This window comes from Coturnix japonica, chromosome 3 (genome assembly GCF_001577835.2).
Source record: "Coturnix japonica isolate 7356 chromosome 3, Coturnix japonica 2.1, whole genome shotgun sequence".
Taxonomy (NCBI): Eukaryota; Metazoa; Chordata; class Aves; order Galliformes; family Phasianidae; genus Coturnix; species Coturnix japonica.
In genome coordinates this window covers 60,635,802-60,650,291 of record NC_029518.1, presented here as the reverse complement: position 1 = coordinate 60,650,291, position 14,490 = coordinate 60,635,802, and the positions used below count along the sequence as shown (strand labels likewise).

At 45.3% G+C, this 14,490-nt stretch overlaps 2 protein-coding genes across 2 annotated transcripts in view; one reads left to right on the top strand and one right to left on the bottom strand.

Moving 5' to 3' along the window:
* Positions 1–8,214, bottom strand: part of WASF1 (WASP family member 1) — a 71,137-nt gene extending 62,923 nt beyond the window's left edge. The window contains exon 1 of the mRNA XM_015858798.2: positions 7,923–8,214. The gene's annotated coding sequence lies outside the window, so the exon portion shown is untranslated. The remainder of the gene's footprint in view (positions 1–7,922) is intronic.
* An 804-nt stretch (positions 8,215–9,018) lies between these two features.
* The window catches only part of CDC40 (cell division cycle 40), a 32,370-nt gene continuing 26,898 nt past the window's right edge, over positions 9,019–14,490 (top strand). The window contains exon 1 of the mRNA XM_015858722.1: positions 9,019–9,252. Within this exon, the coding sequence (XP_015714208.1) occupies positions 9,055–9,252 (198 nt within the window). The 5' untranslated portion in view covers positions 9,019–9,054. The remainder of the gene's footprint in view (positions 9,253–14,490) is intronic.

Genomic DNA, 14,490 nt, shown 5'->3' with positions numbered 1-14,490 from the left:
CCGTTTGGATGTGGTACTCAGGGATATGATTTAGTGTGGGGTTTTTAGAGTTAGAGTACTGGTTAGGCTGTGGTTGGACTTGATGATCTTCAAGGTCTTTTCCAACCTGGGTAATTCTATGATTCTATCAGAATACTCTAAATACTAGTCAAAGAGAGAGTTCAATTGCTATCAAGTTCAACATTAAGAAAAATGATAGACCTGCAGAAGTAGATGCGTTCATTGAGGTGTCCAAGCACTGAACCACGCTGACTGACACAAATAGCTGCTTCAAAGTATAACATGCTGTGCCATATTAAGTAAAGACACTCAAAAGGATGGTCCATGAGTTTCAATAGAGTAGCACATTGGTGTGAGACAGTGAACTTACAAAGATCCCTAGAGTTCAACACAAAATAATCTATGAAAATGTTAGTGCTTCAAGAGTCAAATATGGCAGATGTTGAGAACCACTTCATTTAACTCAACTGTAGAAGTGAGCTGGATATAAAAGGCATCGGTCAAGGACCTGGAACAGGCTGCCCAGGGAGGTTGTGGATGCCCCGTCCTTGGAGGTGTTCAAGACCAGGTTGGACGGGGCCCTGGGCAACCTGATCTAGTAAAGGTGTATGTTTGGTGGCCCTGCCAGGCAGGGGGGTTGGAACTTCATGATCCTTGAGGTCCCTTCCAACCCGGGTCATTCTGTGATTCTGTGACTGAGGAGTCATAAGGTCTTCTCCTTCAACCTAACATTGCTGTATTTGTAAAAGGTTGTGAAGCCCCTCTTACCTTTCAAGCAGATTGTGGAGACAATAACCTTGCAAAAGTAACATAAACTAGTCCAGAGCTTAAGGACACGTATTTTAATTCCAGAATGATGAATGTACGTTTTTACCTGCAATGTTGCCTCAGGTACAGAACAGAGCTCCAGCTGTCCTCCAACAAGAAAAAAAATAGAAGAAACTAACCCTTTTGCTATTTTTTTTTCTACAGAGAAACAAAACCATTTTAGTAGTTAGAAATCAAATGAATTTTTAAAAAGCCAAAGATAATCTCCCACATCACAGAAGAAAGCACACCATTTTGGGACCGTATGACACAGAACCTCTCCCCCATTAGGAAATGTATTGAAAGGCAATTCCCTGAAGTTAATTCCCGCAGGAATAGAGAACCCCTTTAAAACTCAGATTTTACTTTTTAAATAGATGACTAAAGCTAGCGAGAACCGCAGTCCTCATCCCTGATGAAGCTTCCAAGGAAATAGCAAACTCAGCTTGTAATTTGGCTAATTTTTTTGTTAATCATAGCCTTCTTCTCTAATATCAACAAAAGGTCAAACCAGCTGAGCATAAAAGACCTCTCTAAGCACTTCTGTGCACGCATTCAATGGCCACTGGCTGAACAAGATTTAACAAGTTAAGCAATTCCTTTTTTCACTGTACAGCTGAGTCTGCATGCCATTTTTACAATAGCTGACTGAACTACTTAAGTTCACATCTATTATCAAATTATAAAGTATTTGTCCTTTTCCTAAAAATTCCTTAGAATTTCTTGAAGTGCTGTGCCAGAATCACTGCAGAGGGTGCTGTGTTATTGCATGACAACCATCTGTGGAAAAATGCTCTCTGCTACCAGCAATGGCTCTTCAGCAGTGATGCTGCCTGCCTTGTACAGCTGGCTGGATCTATGACCTATCAGAACCCACATCATCATCCTGAATGTGGCTGAAGGTACAAGTTCATGGATACTCAAAACACAAACATCATTACACATCACACTGCAGAAATACAGCTGACAACTGTGATTTTAGCTAATTTGTGATCATTCATTATTCATTATGATCATAATTCATTACTTTGGAGATGGCTGATCTCATTGCAGCCTTTCAGTACCTAAAGGGAGCCTATGAACAGAAGGGGAGTCAACTCTTTGAAAGGGCGATAAAACCATTTCCCCTTATCCTGCTATTAAGTTGAAGGAAGGAAGAATTAGGTTGGATGTCGGGAGGAAGTTCTTTACTGTGAGTGGTGAGGTGCTGGAACAGTCTGCCCAGAGAGGTTGTGGATGCTCTGACTGTGGAGGTGTTCAAGGCCAGGTTGGATGGGGCCCTGAGCAGCCTGGTCTAGTATTCAATATGGAGATTGGTGGCCCTACCTGCAGCAGGGGGGGATTGGAGCTTGGTGAGCCTTGAGGTCCCTTCCAACCCAAGCTATTCTATGGCAAATAGCTGCTGCTGCACAAGACGCTGTAACATGTTATTTAAGACAGGCAACAATCAGAAAAGTACCTCAGCATCAACTGAACTTTCAGTTTTCAATAACACGTCCATCTATTTCAGATGCTCTGATACTAAATAAAAGAAATAACTTGAAAGAAGAATACCCTCACAAAAGGACCCCCACACTCCTGTACTTTACACCTCTGATGTTCTTTGAACTTCGCTAGACTGACCTAGGAGGTTTTCTCTTCAAACATCAGTTTTCATCCACGGCTGGTTTCAAATCAGTGAACCCCAGGCTACAAGTCAGAGCCATAGCCAACATATTGTTTTAAGAGTTTCATTATCCCACTGATTTGTTCCATTTTGTATGAAACAATTCATTACATCAAACTGTCAGGCAATGACTGAAATTACAAAATTCACTTCAGATGCAGAAGACCGAGAATAGCTCACTCCAATGAATATTAATTTATTTGAGCAGTCATCTCCGATGGGAAAGAGTAAAGTTCAAAGCATTGGTTTAAAGCAAATAAAGCAAGGCTGTTAAGCTGGCTATGTGTATTCAAGAGAAACAGTCTAACAGTGGATGATAGATACATACTCAAAGACAAACACAGGTACATTGCGCGGGAGCAGGGCAAATTTCTCTGTTCCCTTCTCCTTGTAAAAAGTACAAATTCAATAGATTGTCACTTTCCAAGTACAGTATTTTCTCCCCTTTCACGTCAGCTGCTGAACAGCACAAATTCACACCTATTTTATAACTTTCTAATTGCCATTTGTTTGATCAGCTCTTTGTTTCCTGCAGTAAATACTTCCAGTCTTTGCAGTTGCCCTAAAAATTCTGCCCCATCTTTTGTATCAAACTCTCTACAATCCTGTGGATTATTTTTTTTCCAAAACCAATTGATGGTTAATTACATGTTTTGAATAGCAGAAACGAACTACAGAATTCGTATAGAATGACACCTCTTTCACGATGCTTTTTCTCCACTTCTGATTACAGCTATAAATTGGGTATTGGATACCTCAGCAATCTGCAGTGATGATGAAATATTATTGTTATTAATAATGTTAATTTAGTATCTTTTAGGAGATATAAGTGGTTTCTGCCTCCAAAAAACAGTCCCGCATACACCAGTGCTCAGTTTTACCTGTCATCCTGCCATCCTTCCACATAGCTCAGACTTCTCCAATGACCTTTCCAGTATTTCTGAACACGATTAAACAACTTTTGAGTAAGTTGCTTTATAAATCAACTTCCAGAGATCATTAATATTAAACAGCCCCCAATTTAAGGCAAAACCTTCTGCCTATGAGAACTTATTATTTATTTCCATTATTTCCTCTAAGTGGCTATGACCCACAACAATACTTTACCCGTTGCCTCACTGCTTCCTTATTTAATTGCCAGGTATGAAAAACCTTCACATACACCTCCATAAGTCACAATACACAAGAAAGGACAACGTTAAAATGCAATTAGAACAGCAGCTGCTATGCCATTAGTGCAAACAAAACTCCTACCAGATCAGCAAGGCACAACTATCTCTGTCACCAATAGCAGTTAGTACTGCCAAGCGTGCCACTAGTCTGCTGCCATCACCCACTTCTAGCTACAGGACCTTGCAGCTGTAAGTGATGATAATCATGTGGGCAATGTTGTTTTCTTTAAGAGCTACCAAGAATTTTCAAATTTTAAGGGATCACTTAATCATTTTTTGGAAGCTACCGCTCAGTAACTTTATATTATATTGACCAATTTCTACTAAACACATTGAGGGTCTCCACATTTAGGAAAACAAGAGCCAGAGAGAAAACAGATTTTATTAATACTCCCAGTAAATAGATGCAGCTTACCACACAGCAGGAAAAAAAAAGAGGGAGGGGGGTGGAAAGACACTAAAAATATCCTAACTGTAAGAAATGCATCAACAGCATTTAATGCTTTTTATTAGATGTTGAAAAACCACCTGGGTTTCGAAAAGATTTCTGTTTCCTAATAAGCTTTAAATGTCAGATAGTTGTGGCATTCATCATAATCTACTCCTGTGTGGAGTCTACTGTCTGAAGACTAAAATTCACATCACAGCGATTGCTTTTAACTAAAGAGTCAATCAATGGTCAGATATAAAGTCATTGAAAACCATCCATTATTTCTGCTATTAAGTATTTTGTTAAAAATGTAACTTTTACTGTTATTCTATACCAGTTACCTGGTATCAAAAATTACCAGAAAGAGACGATATCCCAGGCAAGTTACCATTTAATTCAGCTTCCACCCCCAAGCACCTACATTATGAAATATTTTTTAGACATGTGCATATTTTTGATGACATTTTGCATTTTAACTGATTTTAACCCATTTCAGAGAATTAAGGAATCCAATACTAAAGATATGAGAGTTTCTAACGATGCTAATTAGTTTATTTTCCTGGAAGCCTGTAATTAATATCTTGTTGCCTCTCCAAGACGTTCATTGTTCAGCTGGTGTTACAAGATGTGGGTCACGGCGCAGTGGAAGCACTTGAGTAGCTTGAAGAGGTTACACAGCAGGTTTCCAACCTCCAAAGAAAAGGCTCCGCAGAACAAGAAAAAATTGTTTGCAAAGACATCTGAAATAAGCACGACAGTCTAAGCCGTTCTTCTCCAGTTCCATCCTGCATCTCGTTTTCTTTGAACCCAAGTCTGATAAATATGAAATTGCATAGCTTGTAATCTCTGTCAGATGACCTCAAGATTCCTCCCCAAAAACTTCAGAGACTGATTCACAGATGTACTGGAACACAGAACTCCTATTGCAATCTGGCGCCTTGGTATCTCTGGGAATCCGGGCCATAGTCCAGAAAACCAAGAAGTGGAAAAGAGGTATTACCACCCTTGCAGCAGTCAGAGACTCCAAGGTGACAGAAAAAGCAAAGCATGAGTAATAAAAGATGCTCTACCCTCCAAGCAGTAAAATTAAATAGAGTTCATTAAGATGCCTCAGACATAGCAGCAGGTTAGAAAAAGCTCAAGTCAGAAGGCAGTAACATGAACCTGATAAGACTTCCATCACGATACCACTTTTCAGCAGCCAAAGAGCATGGGAAGAGAAGAAAAAAAATGGTTTTCTTTCAAATTGTATTTCCCTTAGACAATGGAGCCTCATATTCTAGTTCAGTCCTCTGTCTGATAAGTATCTGGAATGTTGTTGGTTCTTTTTTCCTCTAAACTGCAGACTTACGAATCTTGGTGGATGAGAAGTGACTGTATGTGCAAGTGAGCTGACAGCAATTTAAGGGTGCTAAAAAAAATTATAGAGAAACTAGAACAAGAGGGAATATATGCAGCATCTCCTGTGGGGGAAAGAAAGCCAGAAGAAAACACGGGGTATGAGACAAAGTACACCCATCGTGGGAAGAAGAGCTAGGAAAATGCTTGGGAAGGGAAAAGAAAGTAGGACAAAGCATTAAAACATAGAGAAACAGATTTCGTTATCTATTGTAAGGAATGAAGAAACTGTGAAATAATGAGGTAAGATTTAGTGCACCTTAGCCCAGCTTTTTAAGGAAATTAGTCTAATGTGGGAAGGCTGGGGGTCCCCCATGTGTTTCCAGGTAGCTTGGAAAATGGCTGGTTGAATTCAAACAGCTCTGACAGAAGGGTAGGAGGTTTCTGCTTAAGAAAACATTAAGTTTGTGAAACGAAGATGCTACAAGTATCCTGACCAAGGGAAAGGCTGCCATATGTGTTAAGACCTTATTAGACACCGCATGATCCCCCAAAAGCACAAGACTGTAAATGTTTTCACAGAATCACAGAATTGTAGGGGTTGGAAAGGACCTCTAGAGATCATCGAGTCCAACCCCCCCGCCAAAGCAGGCTCCCTACACCACGTCACACAGGTAGGCGTCCAGGCGGGTCCTGAATATCTCCAGAGAAGGAGACTCCACCACCCCCCTGGGCAGCCTGTTCCAGTGCTACCAGAGCCAGTTTTTCTTTGCTTTAAACCAAGAAAATAATACCAACAAAACATCAGACCTTACAAACACACGCATGATTTAAGACAGGGAAAGAAGCCCTGTTTCTACTGCTGAAGGAACTATTTTAAAATACTTCTTTCACCTGAGAAACAAGGAAGGCTCGACAGCACTTGGTGTAGCATTCACCACCACATGCAGTCAGCACCAGGTGTCAAACAGCTCATTGCAAAGGCGAGAATGCTGCAGAAAGTGGGGCATTTACATCTCGCTTTGGAGAAATCGAAGTAAGAGAGGCAAAGCCACCTCAAGGAGAAAAGAGGCGGAAAGAGAGGAATGGAAGAGAAGCTGGGCATCCCAGATCTTCCACCCACCACTGCAGGCTGCCTTCATTCAGAACCAGCAGCATCCTCTTCCAGCACAAAACACAGCACGGTTTTGAGAACATGGTTAAAATAGAACATACACGCAGCGTACAATAATTAGTAAGACTTGTTCTTATAAGCTGTGTCGCTCTTGATTTGATACTGATCAACCCCAAGAACACCCAATTAGTGATTGCTAAGGGTTAACACAGTATCTAGATAGAAATAACAAGTGGCAATTCCTCAACTTTTTCAACAAAACTAGATTTTAGATGGGCCATGTATCTTATCCTTCTACACTTTTTTTCTGTAATTAAAGCAGAATCAGGTCAGCATCTCATATTCAAAATCAGATGTCGTATCACTGCTAGCTGAAAAATAATCTTCTCTATAATTTAAGCAAATAGAAACTTCAGCAAAGCGCTGCCTGTATCCTCGTGTGCTTACTGCCCTGATGGTACCAGAAAGGCAACTAATTTAAAGCAGTCAGCTATTGTCATAGGCTCTATCATGAAAACATCCAGAATCTGAGATGATTAAATATTACTGGCGAGCAATCGGGGATGCTGGGACACAACAGAGCTTAAAGTGCTTAAGCAAACTACCACAGCCTCATCAGAACAGAACTCATTCAGTTCAGAACTGAAGCTAACCGAGCAGAATGAGGCATTTTCCAACGCAGTTCTGCAGATAGAGCATCGCAGATCGACCCCGCAGCACTCGGAGGCGCACGTTCCAACTTCAGGCAGTACCCTGCATCTGCACGCCGAGGAAAAAAGGAATGCGCTCATATGGAATCGGTTAACGATGGCACCGACAAACCGGCGGCAGAGGAGGATCCGCTGCTGACAGCGCTGAGCGATGGGCACGGCGTGCCCGTGCACACCCACCATCCCCATCCATAGGTGCGAGCGGACAGCGCTTCGCAGCCTCACGAGTTCACGGCAGCCCGGCTCAGTCCGCAAACAAAGGAACGGGCTCAGGGTCGGAAACGTGGGGCTTCACCTGCAGCCCCGACCCCAGCATACAAAGAGGAGGCACGGCGAACACGGCAGCGGCACGACGGCCGCCTTTTCTATTCACCCCTCGCATCTCTCTATAAAAGCGGCCAAGTTCCCCCGCGCACACACAGCACTTGTTCGAGAGCGGGCAGCCGAGCAGCCCGGAGCGCCGCAGCCGGCCCCAAAGCACGCAGCGCGGCTCCCGCGAGCCCACGGAGCCCCGGCCGCCCCCTCCCAACGCCTGCGGGGGGCCGAGGGGCGCGGCGCTGGAAGGGCTGGAAGCCGCGGCCCTGCGGACCCCCCGCTCCCCGCACCTGCCCGCGCTGACGTCACCGGGCGCCCGGAGCGGCACCTGGCCGCACGCAGCAGCCCACCGCCCGCGCTCTCCTCTTACCGGCCGCTCCCCCGCTGCTCCCCCGCCGGGTGCCGCCGCTTCAAACGGCCATTCCGCGAGGAGACGTGGGCGTGAAGGAGGGCCCTCGGCTCAGCCGCCGCCGCCGCCGCGAGGGATGCGGCGGGGGTGCGGAGAGACCCGAAGCCTTCACAATAGGCACGGGGCAGCGCGTGCGGGAGGAGGGGCCTGAGCCGGGGCGGGCGGCAGGCGGGAGGCTGGAGGCTGGGCTGTTTACCCGGCGGACGGAGCGAGCCGCCCCAACCCCCGCCCGCCGCTCGGGCCGCTCCACGCGCCGCCGCCCCCCGTCCGCACCGCGGCACGGAGCCGAGCTCAGCGCGCTGCCCCCTCCCCCCCACACGGGCGACAGGTGGTACGGTCCGGCCCCTCGCCTCCCCCCCAAACAGGCGGGGTGGGCGGTACCGGTCATTGTGACGTAGCAGAAGCCGGCTGCTGGCGGCCAATCAGCAGCGGGGGGCGGGGCGTCGCGGCTGTGCCCTGGTGACGGGCCGGTCCCCTGTGAGCGTGGCGGCGCCGTGACCCGGGGTAGGACACAATAAGCGTCAGGCCGCCCGCAGCCTGCGGCAACACCGAAACCAACGTCCTGCCCCGGCGTGAGCCGTCCGCTTGTGCCTCGGTGGCGCAGTGGTTAAGGACGCCACTTTGCAACACTGGGGCCCTGGGTTCGAATCCCCCTGTGGCGCAAGTGGTACAAGTGCCGCTCTGCTGCACAGAGGCTCGAATCCCGGGGGTCGGACTCGATGATCTCTAAGGTCCTTCCAACCCACACAACACTGTGAGACTGTGATACTGTGACACTGTGATACTGTCTCCTGTCTCCCCCCCGCCCCCTCCCGTGCTGCTGGGCCGGGCCGTGCTGCATGCTGGGCTTTGTAGTCCCGCCCGCCGGTCCTGGAAGATTAAGAATAGAGAGCAGAAAAAAGAGACTAAACCCTCCCCAGACAGCTGTATATTCCATAAAGCACAGTGCTCCGTACTGTAAAACGTATTTAGTGTTTTTACTGAGGTAACTTTTATCGCGTCGTTCCACCCAATTCGCTCTCTGGGTAAAAGACTCACCACGGGAGTCACGTAGCTGCCAGGACCCGGCCGTCCCCTCCACCCCCGCACCAAGATGTCGGCGGCCATCGCCGCGCTCGCTTCATACGGCGGGTCCGACTCGGAGCCCGATTCGGAGCCCGAAGCCGATGCCGGTCCCGGTCCGCAGCACGCCGTCGTACTGGCCAGCCGTGACGCCGTGCTGCACCTCCGGCCGCCGCCCGCCGCACCACCGGCCCTGCCCGTGGACGCGGCCCCGGAAGTGGCGGTGAAGGTACGGGAGAGGGAGGGAGCCCAGCACACCTTCGGGGGCTGGGGCAGAGGGTGGGATGGTGCTGGGGGGTTGATGCCGGCTGTGTGTGGCGATGAGAGCTTCCCGTCTGTCCCTCTGGGCTTTGTGTGTGTGTGTGTGTGTTACTTTCCTTATCAAGTATCTGAGGTGCGCAGGTTTGGACGCCTCACGGGCATAAAGAGGATGTAGAAGGACACAAAAGTATTAAAGACTGGCCAGAAAAGGGCTGTGAAGGTGCTGGAGTGTATACATGGCATATGGGGAGGGGCTGAGGTGCCTTGTTTCATGAAGCCCAGAGCAAAGGAGGCTGTGGGGAGGCCTCATGGCAGCCTGCATCCTCAAAGGGAACTCATCTGAAAAGTGGCTCTTGTAGGAGAACAACGTGGTTAAATGGAGTTCATGCTGCTTTGTGAGGGGTTAGGGAGCAGGAGAAACTGGGTGCGAGATGACTGAGGTGAAAAGTGTGACCTTTGATGGCAGAGGGGATTGAATACTCATTGCCTCTTCCAGTATAGGAACTCTAAGCTAATGGGTAGGAGCCAGTTTTAAAACAAGGGGTGCAGCTCTTCAAGTGGCATTTAGTAGGGCTGATCCAGCACCAAGTAATATTGTCTGTGCCAGAAGTTTACGTTATTATCGCCCTCTTCCAGTATCTGAAAGGTTCTTACAGTGAGAGTGGGGCAGGTCTCTTCTCACTAGTGACAAGTGACAGGGTGAGGGGAAATGGCCTCGAGTTGCTCCAGGGCAAGTTTAGGTTGGATATTAGGAAGAACTTCTTTACAGAAAGGGTAGTTAGGTACTGGAATAGGCTCCCCAGTGAGGTGGTTGAATTGCCATCCCTGGTTGTGTTTAAGAGCCGTTTGGATGTGGTACTCAGGGATATGATTTAGTGTAGGGTTTTTAGAGTTAGGGTTCTGGTTAGGCTGCGGTTGGACTTGATGATCAAGGTCTTTTCAACCTGGGTAATTCTATGATTCTAATGGAAGTCTGATGATCTGGAGCCCATCTTCTGTTAGATATCCAAAAGCTGGCTAAGTATGGTGTCTGTGTTGGCCTTTTTGGGATAGGGTGAATGAGGTGAATTAAGAATGTGGTGTGAAGCAGTTGAACGCAGAGGCTCACTTACTTGGTCTTTAACACCAGCTTCTGTTGATACAAAAATAATAATCTAATGGTTGCTTGCAAACTTGTAAATTAGGCAATTAAAAATGCTGAAGGAAATGTAGGAAATTGCACATCCTGAAGAAATCAGTTTTACATGAAATATTGCAGTTACAACTATTGCTTTGGGAGAGATTATTTATTCTTTGTCACATCGGCTCAAGGTGAGACCTGGATGGGAACAGTTCCTTATTTATCTACAGTGTCTCATTCCCTGCTTTTAGGAGAAGGATGCTCAGCGAGTTGAAATCAACTGAGCTGAGCCACTGCAGAAACTGGAAGTTCTTTTTTTAATGTAAGAAGGGGTTGGGAGTCTCAGGTCTATATATTTTTTTCTTCTGTTGAAACTGGTTTACCTTTGACAGTATGCAGGTGCCCAGAAAAATATAACTTCATTCACATTTCTTAGTGTTCTTGAAAATCTAATTCTTCCCCAGCTGTGGAACAGAAAGGCACAAAGTCATTGTATGACCGTGGGATAGCAATAATGAAGTTTAGTGACTTGTGGTGTGATTTGTTAGGAACACCTTAACTTCTTTTAACATGTTTTTGTGTTTTGTTTTTTCCTTTCTTTCTGCTGTCACAAAATATGTTGTATGAATTGCAAGGTGCAGGATATGTAGCATAGCTCAACTAAACCATCTGACATCTGCTTTTCCTGCCAGTCTAATTTTATTATTTTCAAGTCATTGGGCTGAACATGTACCGTTAGTCATTTTATTCATTCACACACATTAATAGCTGGTAAAAATCAAAGCTTCATGTTGGTGCCTTGCTGTAAATGTCATTCATCTCTTGGTAATAAATCTGAAAATCTATGGGAAGAGAGCACACTGTTTACCTGACAGCCCAAGCGACTTATGTAAGAATGGATAAGTAACAAACTGCTTAAGCCTGTGCAACTCGTGGGATGGGGGACTTAATCCAGTGCATTTTAATTTAAAAAATAATTAAGCTAATTAAATTCTGTGCAGTGTGGACTGTACATTTTAGTTATTTGGCTAATTAGCAGTGAATTTACTTGGAGAGAAGGAAATGTGAGGTTTGTTGTGTAAAATGTCCAACAAAAAAAGACAATTCATTTATATATCACAGAATCACAGAATTGTAGGGGTTGGAAGGGACCTCTAGAGATCATCGAGTCCAACCCCCCTGCCAAAGCAGGCTCCCTACACCACGTCACACAGGTAGGCGTCCAGGCGGGTCTTGAATATCTCCAGAGAAGGAGACTCCACCACCTCCCTGGGCAGCCTGTTCCAGTGCTCCGTCACCCTCACTGTAAAGAAGTTCTTCCGCACATTCGTGCGGAACTTCCTATGCTGTACTTTCATCCCATTACCCCTAGTCCTGTCCCCACGCACTACTGAAAAGAGACCAACCTTGCCATTATGGCCCCCACACCTCAGGTATTTATAAACCTGGATCAAATCCCCTCTCATATCACAACTTCTTGCTTAGAAGATATGAAACCGAAAAGCTATGACTTTTGCTTCTATTAAATATGGTGTTTAGACAAATGGCTGAAATTTAATTGTCAGATTCTGCTTCTTAAATACATTGACAGCTCTCATTGAACTTGAAGGCAGCCACATGGTAGCACAGTGGGGATTATAACATTTGGCTGAAACTTAAAAATGTTGTGGATTAAAAGGATTGTGGGTTGCACTAAGCAACATTATCTTCTTATAAAGGAAAAAATGAGCTGCACCCATACCATAGTTTGTTGCTTTTATTTAGGATTTTTCTTCAATGGATTCTTAAGGGATTTGATTTGCATTTAAATCAAGGATATTTTTTTTTTCTTGCAAGCCTATACAAGAAACTTAGCATGCATTTTCCAGATTGTTGTTGTTATCATTGAGCTATCCTGCATTTTACAAATCAAGTGTCTTTCACAGATTGTAATGGTTTTGTTATGTGGCACTCAGGTATGTTTTTCTTGAAGAAGGACTGTGTACATGTGCAAGGAACCCATAGAAAGGAAATCTAATCCGGTTTACTATATTTATAGTTGAAAATCCCATGTATTTCCCATGCTCTTATCTCCACTGCCTTTAAAGGGCCCAGAGGGTCTTTATTGGTAGGATTTAGATAGGACACGTTGGCAGCAGCTAGACAGTCTGTGATCTCTGGGGAGCTGTAGTGAAGCACTTGCTTGTCTCCGCTTAGCTTCTGTATCACAGAATCACAGAATTAGGTTGGAAAAGACCTAGAAGATCATCCAGTCCAGCCATCACCAATACTTCCCAGCTAAATCATATCCCTCAACACAACATCCAAACGTTTCTTGAACACTCCCATGGTCGGTGACTCCACCACAGCCCTGGGCAGTGCATTCCAATGTCTGACTACCCTTTCCGAGAAGTAATACTTCCTAATGTCCAGCCTGAATCTCCCCTGGTGCAGCTTAAAACCATTCCCTCTAGTTCTATCGTTGATTACATGAGAGAAGAGGCCAACCCCCAGCTCACTACAACCTCCCTTCAGGCAGTTATAGAGAGCTATAAGGTCTCCCCTGAGCCTCCTCTTCTCCAGGCTGAACAATCCCAGCTCCCTCAGCCTCTCCTCATAAGGCCTGTGCTCCAGGCCCCTCACCAGCTTCGTAGCCCTCCTCTGAACACGTTGCCTCCAGGTAGATTCCTCAGGAAATGCTGATGCTCCAGAGTTCAGCCCTGAGTGCCCTTCCTCTGACAGCATGTGATGTAGTGTTGTGAGATGAAACATGGCAGAGAACAGGTGAAAGGGGAAAGCATTTAAGAATCAAAGCATTTTTATATACCTAATGAAATAGCATCTGAACTATAAATCAACCTGATGTTGCACTAAGGTAGGCAGAGAGAACATGGAGACCTGGAGTTTGCAGCACCGTTGTGTTATGTCTTTCAAAAAGTCATATTCAATAAAATGTAATTCCCTAAAACTTTTCCCACTTCCTCAGTGTCAGAAGGACGAGTTCAGCTAAAATAAGGTATGCAGGTGTACCTTGTGATCTTTGCCATCTGCAGGGGATGGGGCTTTTTGTTTCTGTCACATTCTTTGCTTCCTTAGAAAGAACACCCCCAATGCTGATTGCTTGTCACTTTGTGAAATGATTGGTGGTCTAAGTGAGCAGTGGTGAGCCTTGACACTACACATGTTCAATGTGACTGTCCCATAGTGTTGCTGAGGTTGGCATTTATCATACCAAAGAATGAATAATTTGTCTGCCTCAATTAAGCTAAAATTTCAGAATACGTTGTGCCAATACTTTGCTTTACTTTCCATTGCTTAAAATATTGATCAAGTGAAGCTGGGAGGCTGGGACGTTTTCAAACTGTCATACAACTTAAAAGGAAATGGCATCACAAAAGAAGACAAGTGATGTGCCCCAGCAGCACAGTTGCAAAATCATCATTTGGTGCTCAAAAGTATAAAAACGTGAATAAGGCTGGAGGTTCTTGTGAGCATAGCTCTGATAACTCTGACACATGCTTTGCTTTCAAGGCTCAGTGGTTTTCAGGCAGAAGGGATACGCCTGTGGTGGTCTCGACGTGAACATATTGTGCAGCTTCCAAATGACTCAGCGCTGTTCCACCAGCAGTGAGGGAGAACCAGAATTGCTATAATCATCCAGCAGAGGATCAGCTTTCAAGGCACAATCTGTTTCTTCTCTCATTTACCAAACGGCGTGTAATAGGACTGAACATAAAGAAAGGAGGAGGAAAAATAGCAGAATGGAACAATTCTTGGCATTTTTGCAAAACTGGATTTCTTTGACTTCTGAAAGAGCAAGAAAAAAACCCTATGCCTTAATTTCTAGTGCCCTAGTAGCTGTTTAAATGTCACTGACAATTGGCCAGATACGTTTGCCATATTATCAACATTATTAATTTTAAATGATAAGACCAGTGGATAAGTCTGTGTGGCAGAGCAAACTCTGTGATGTGACTTGAAACAGTTACCCAGGAAAAACGTCTTCGGGCTGCGGAGCTGTGCAAGGAAATAAAAGTGTGTAGGTATAGCGGGTTGGGAAATGGCTTTGAAATGTTCCTATTCCAGCTGGGTGCGGAGGGGTTGTCT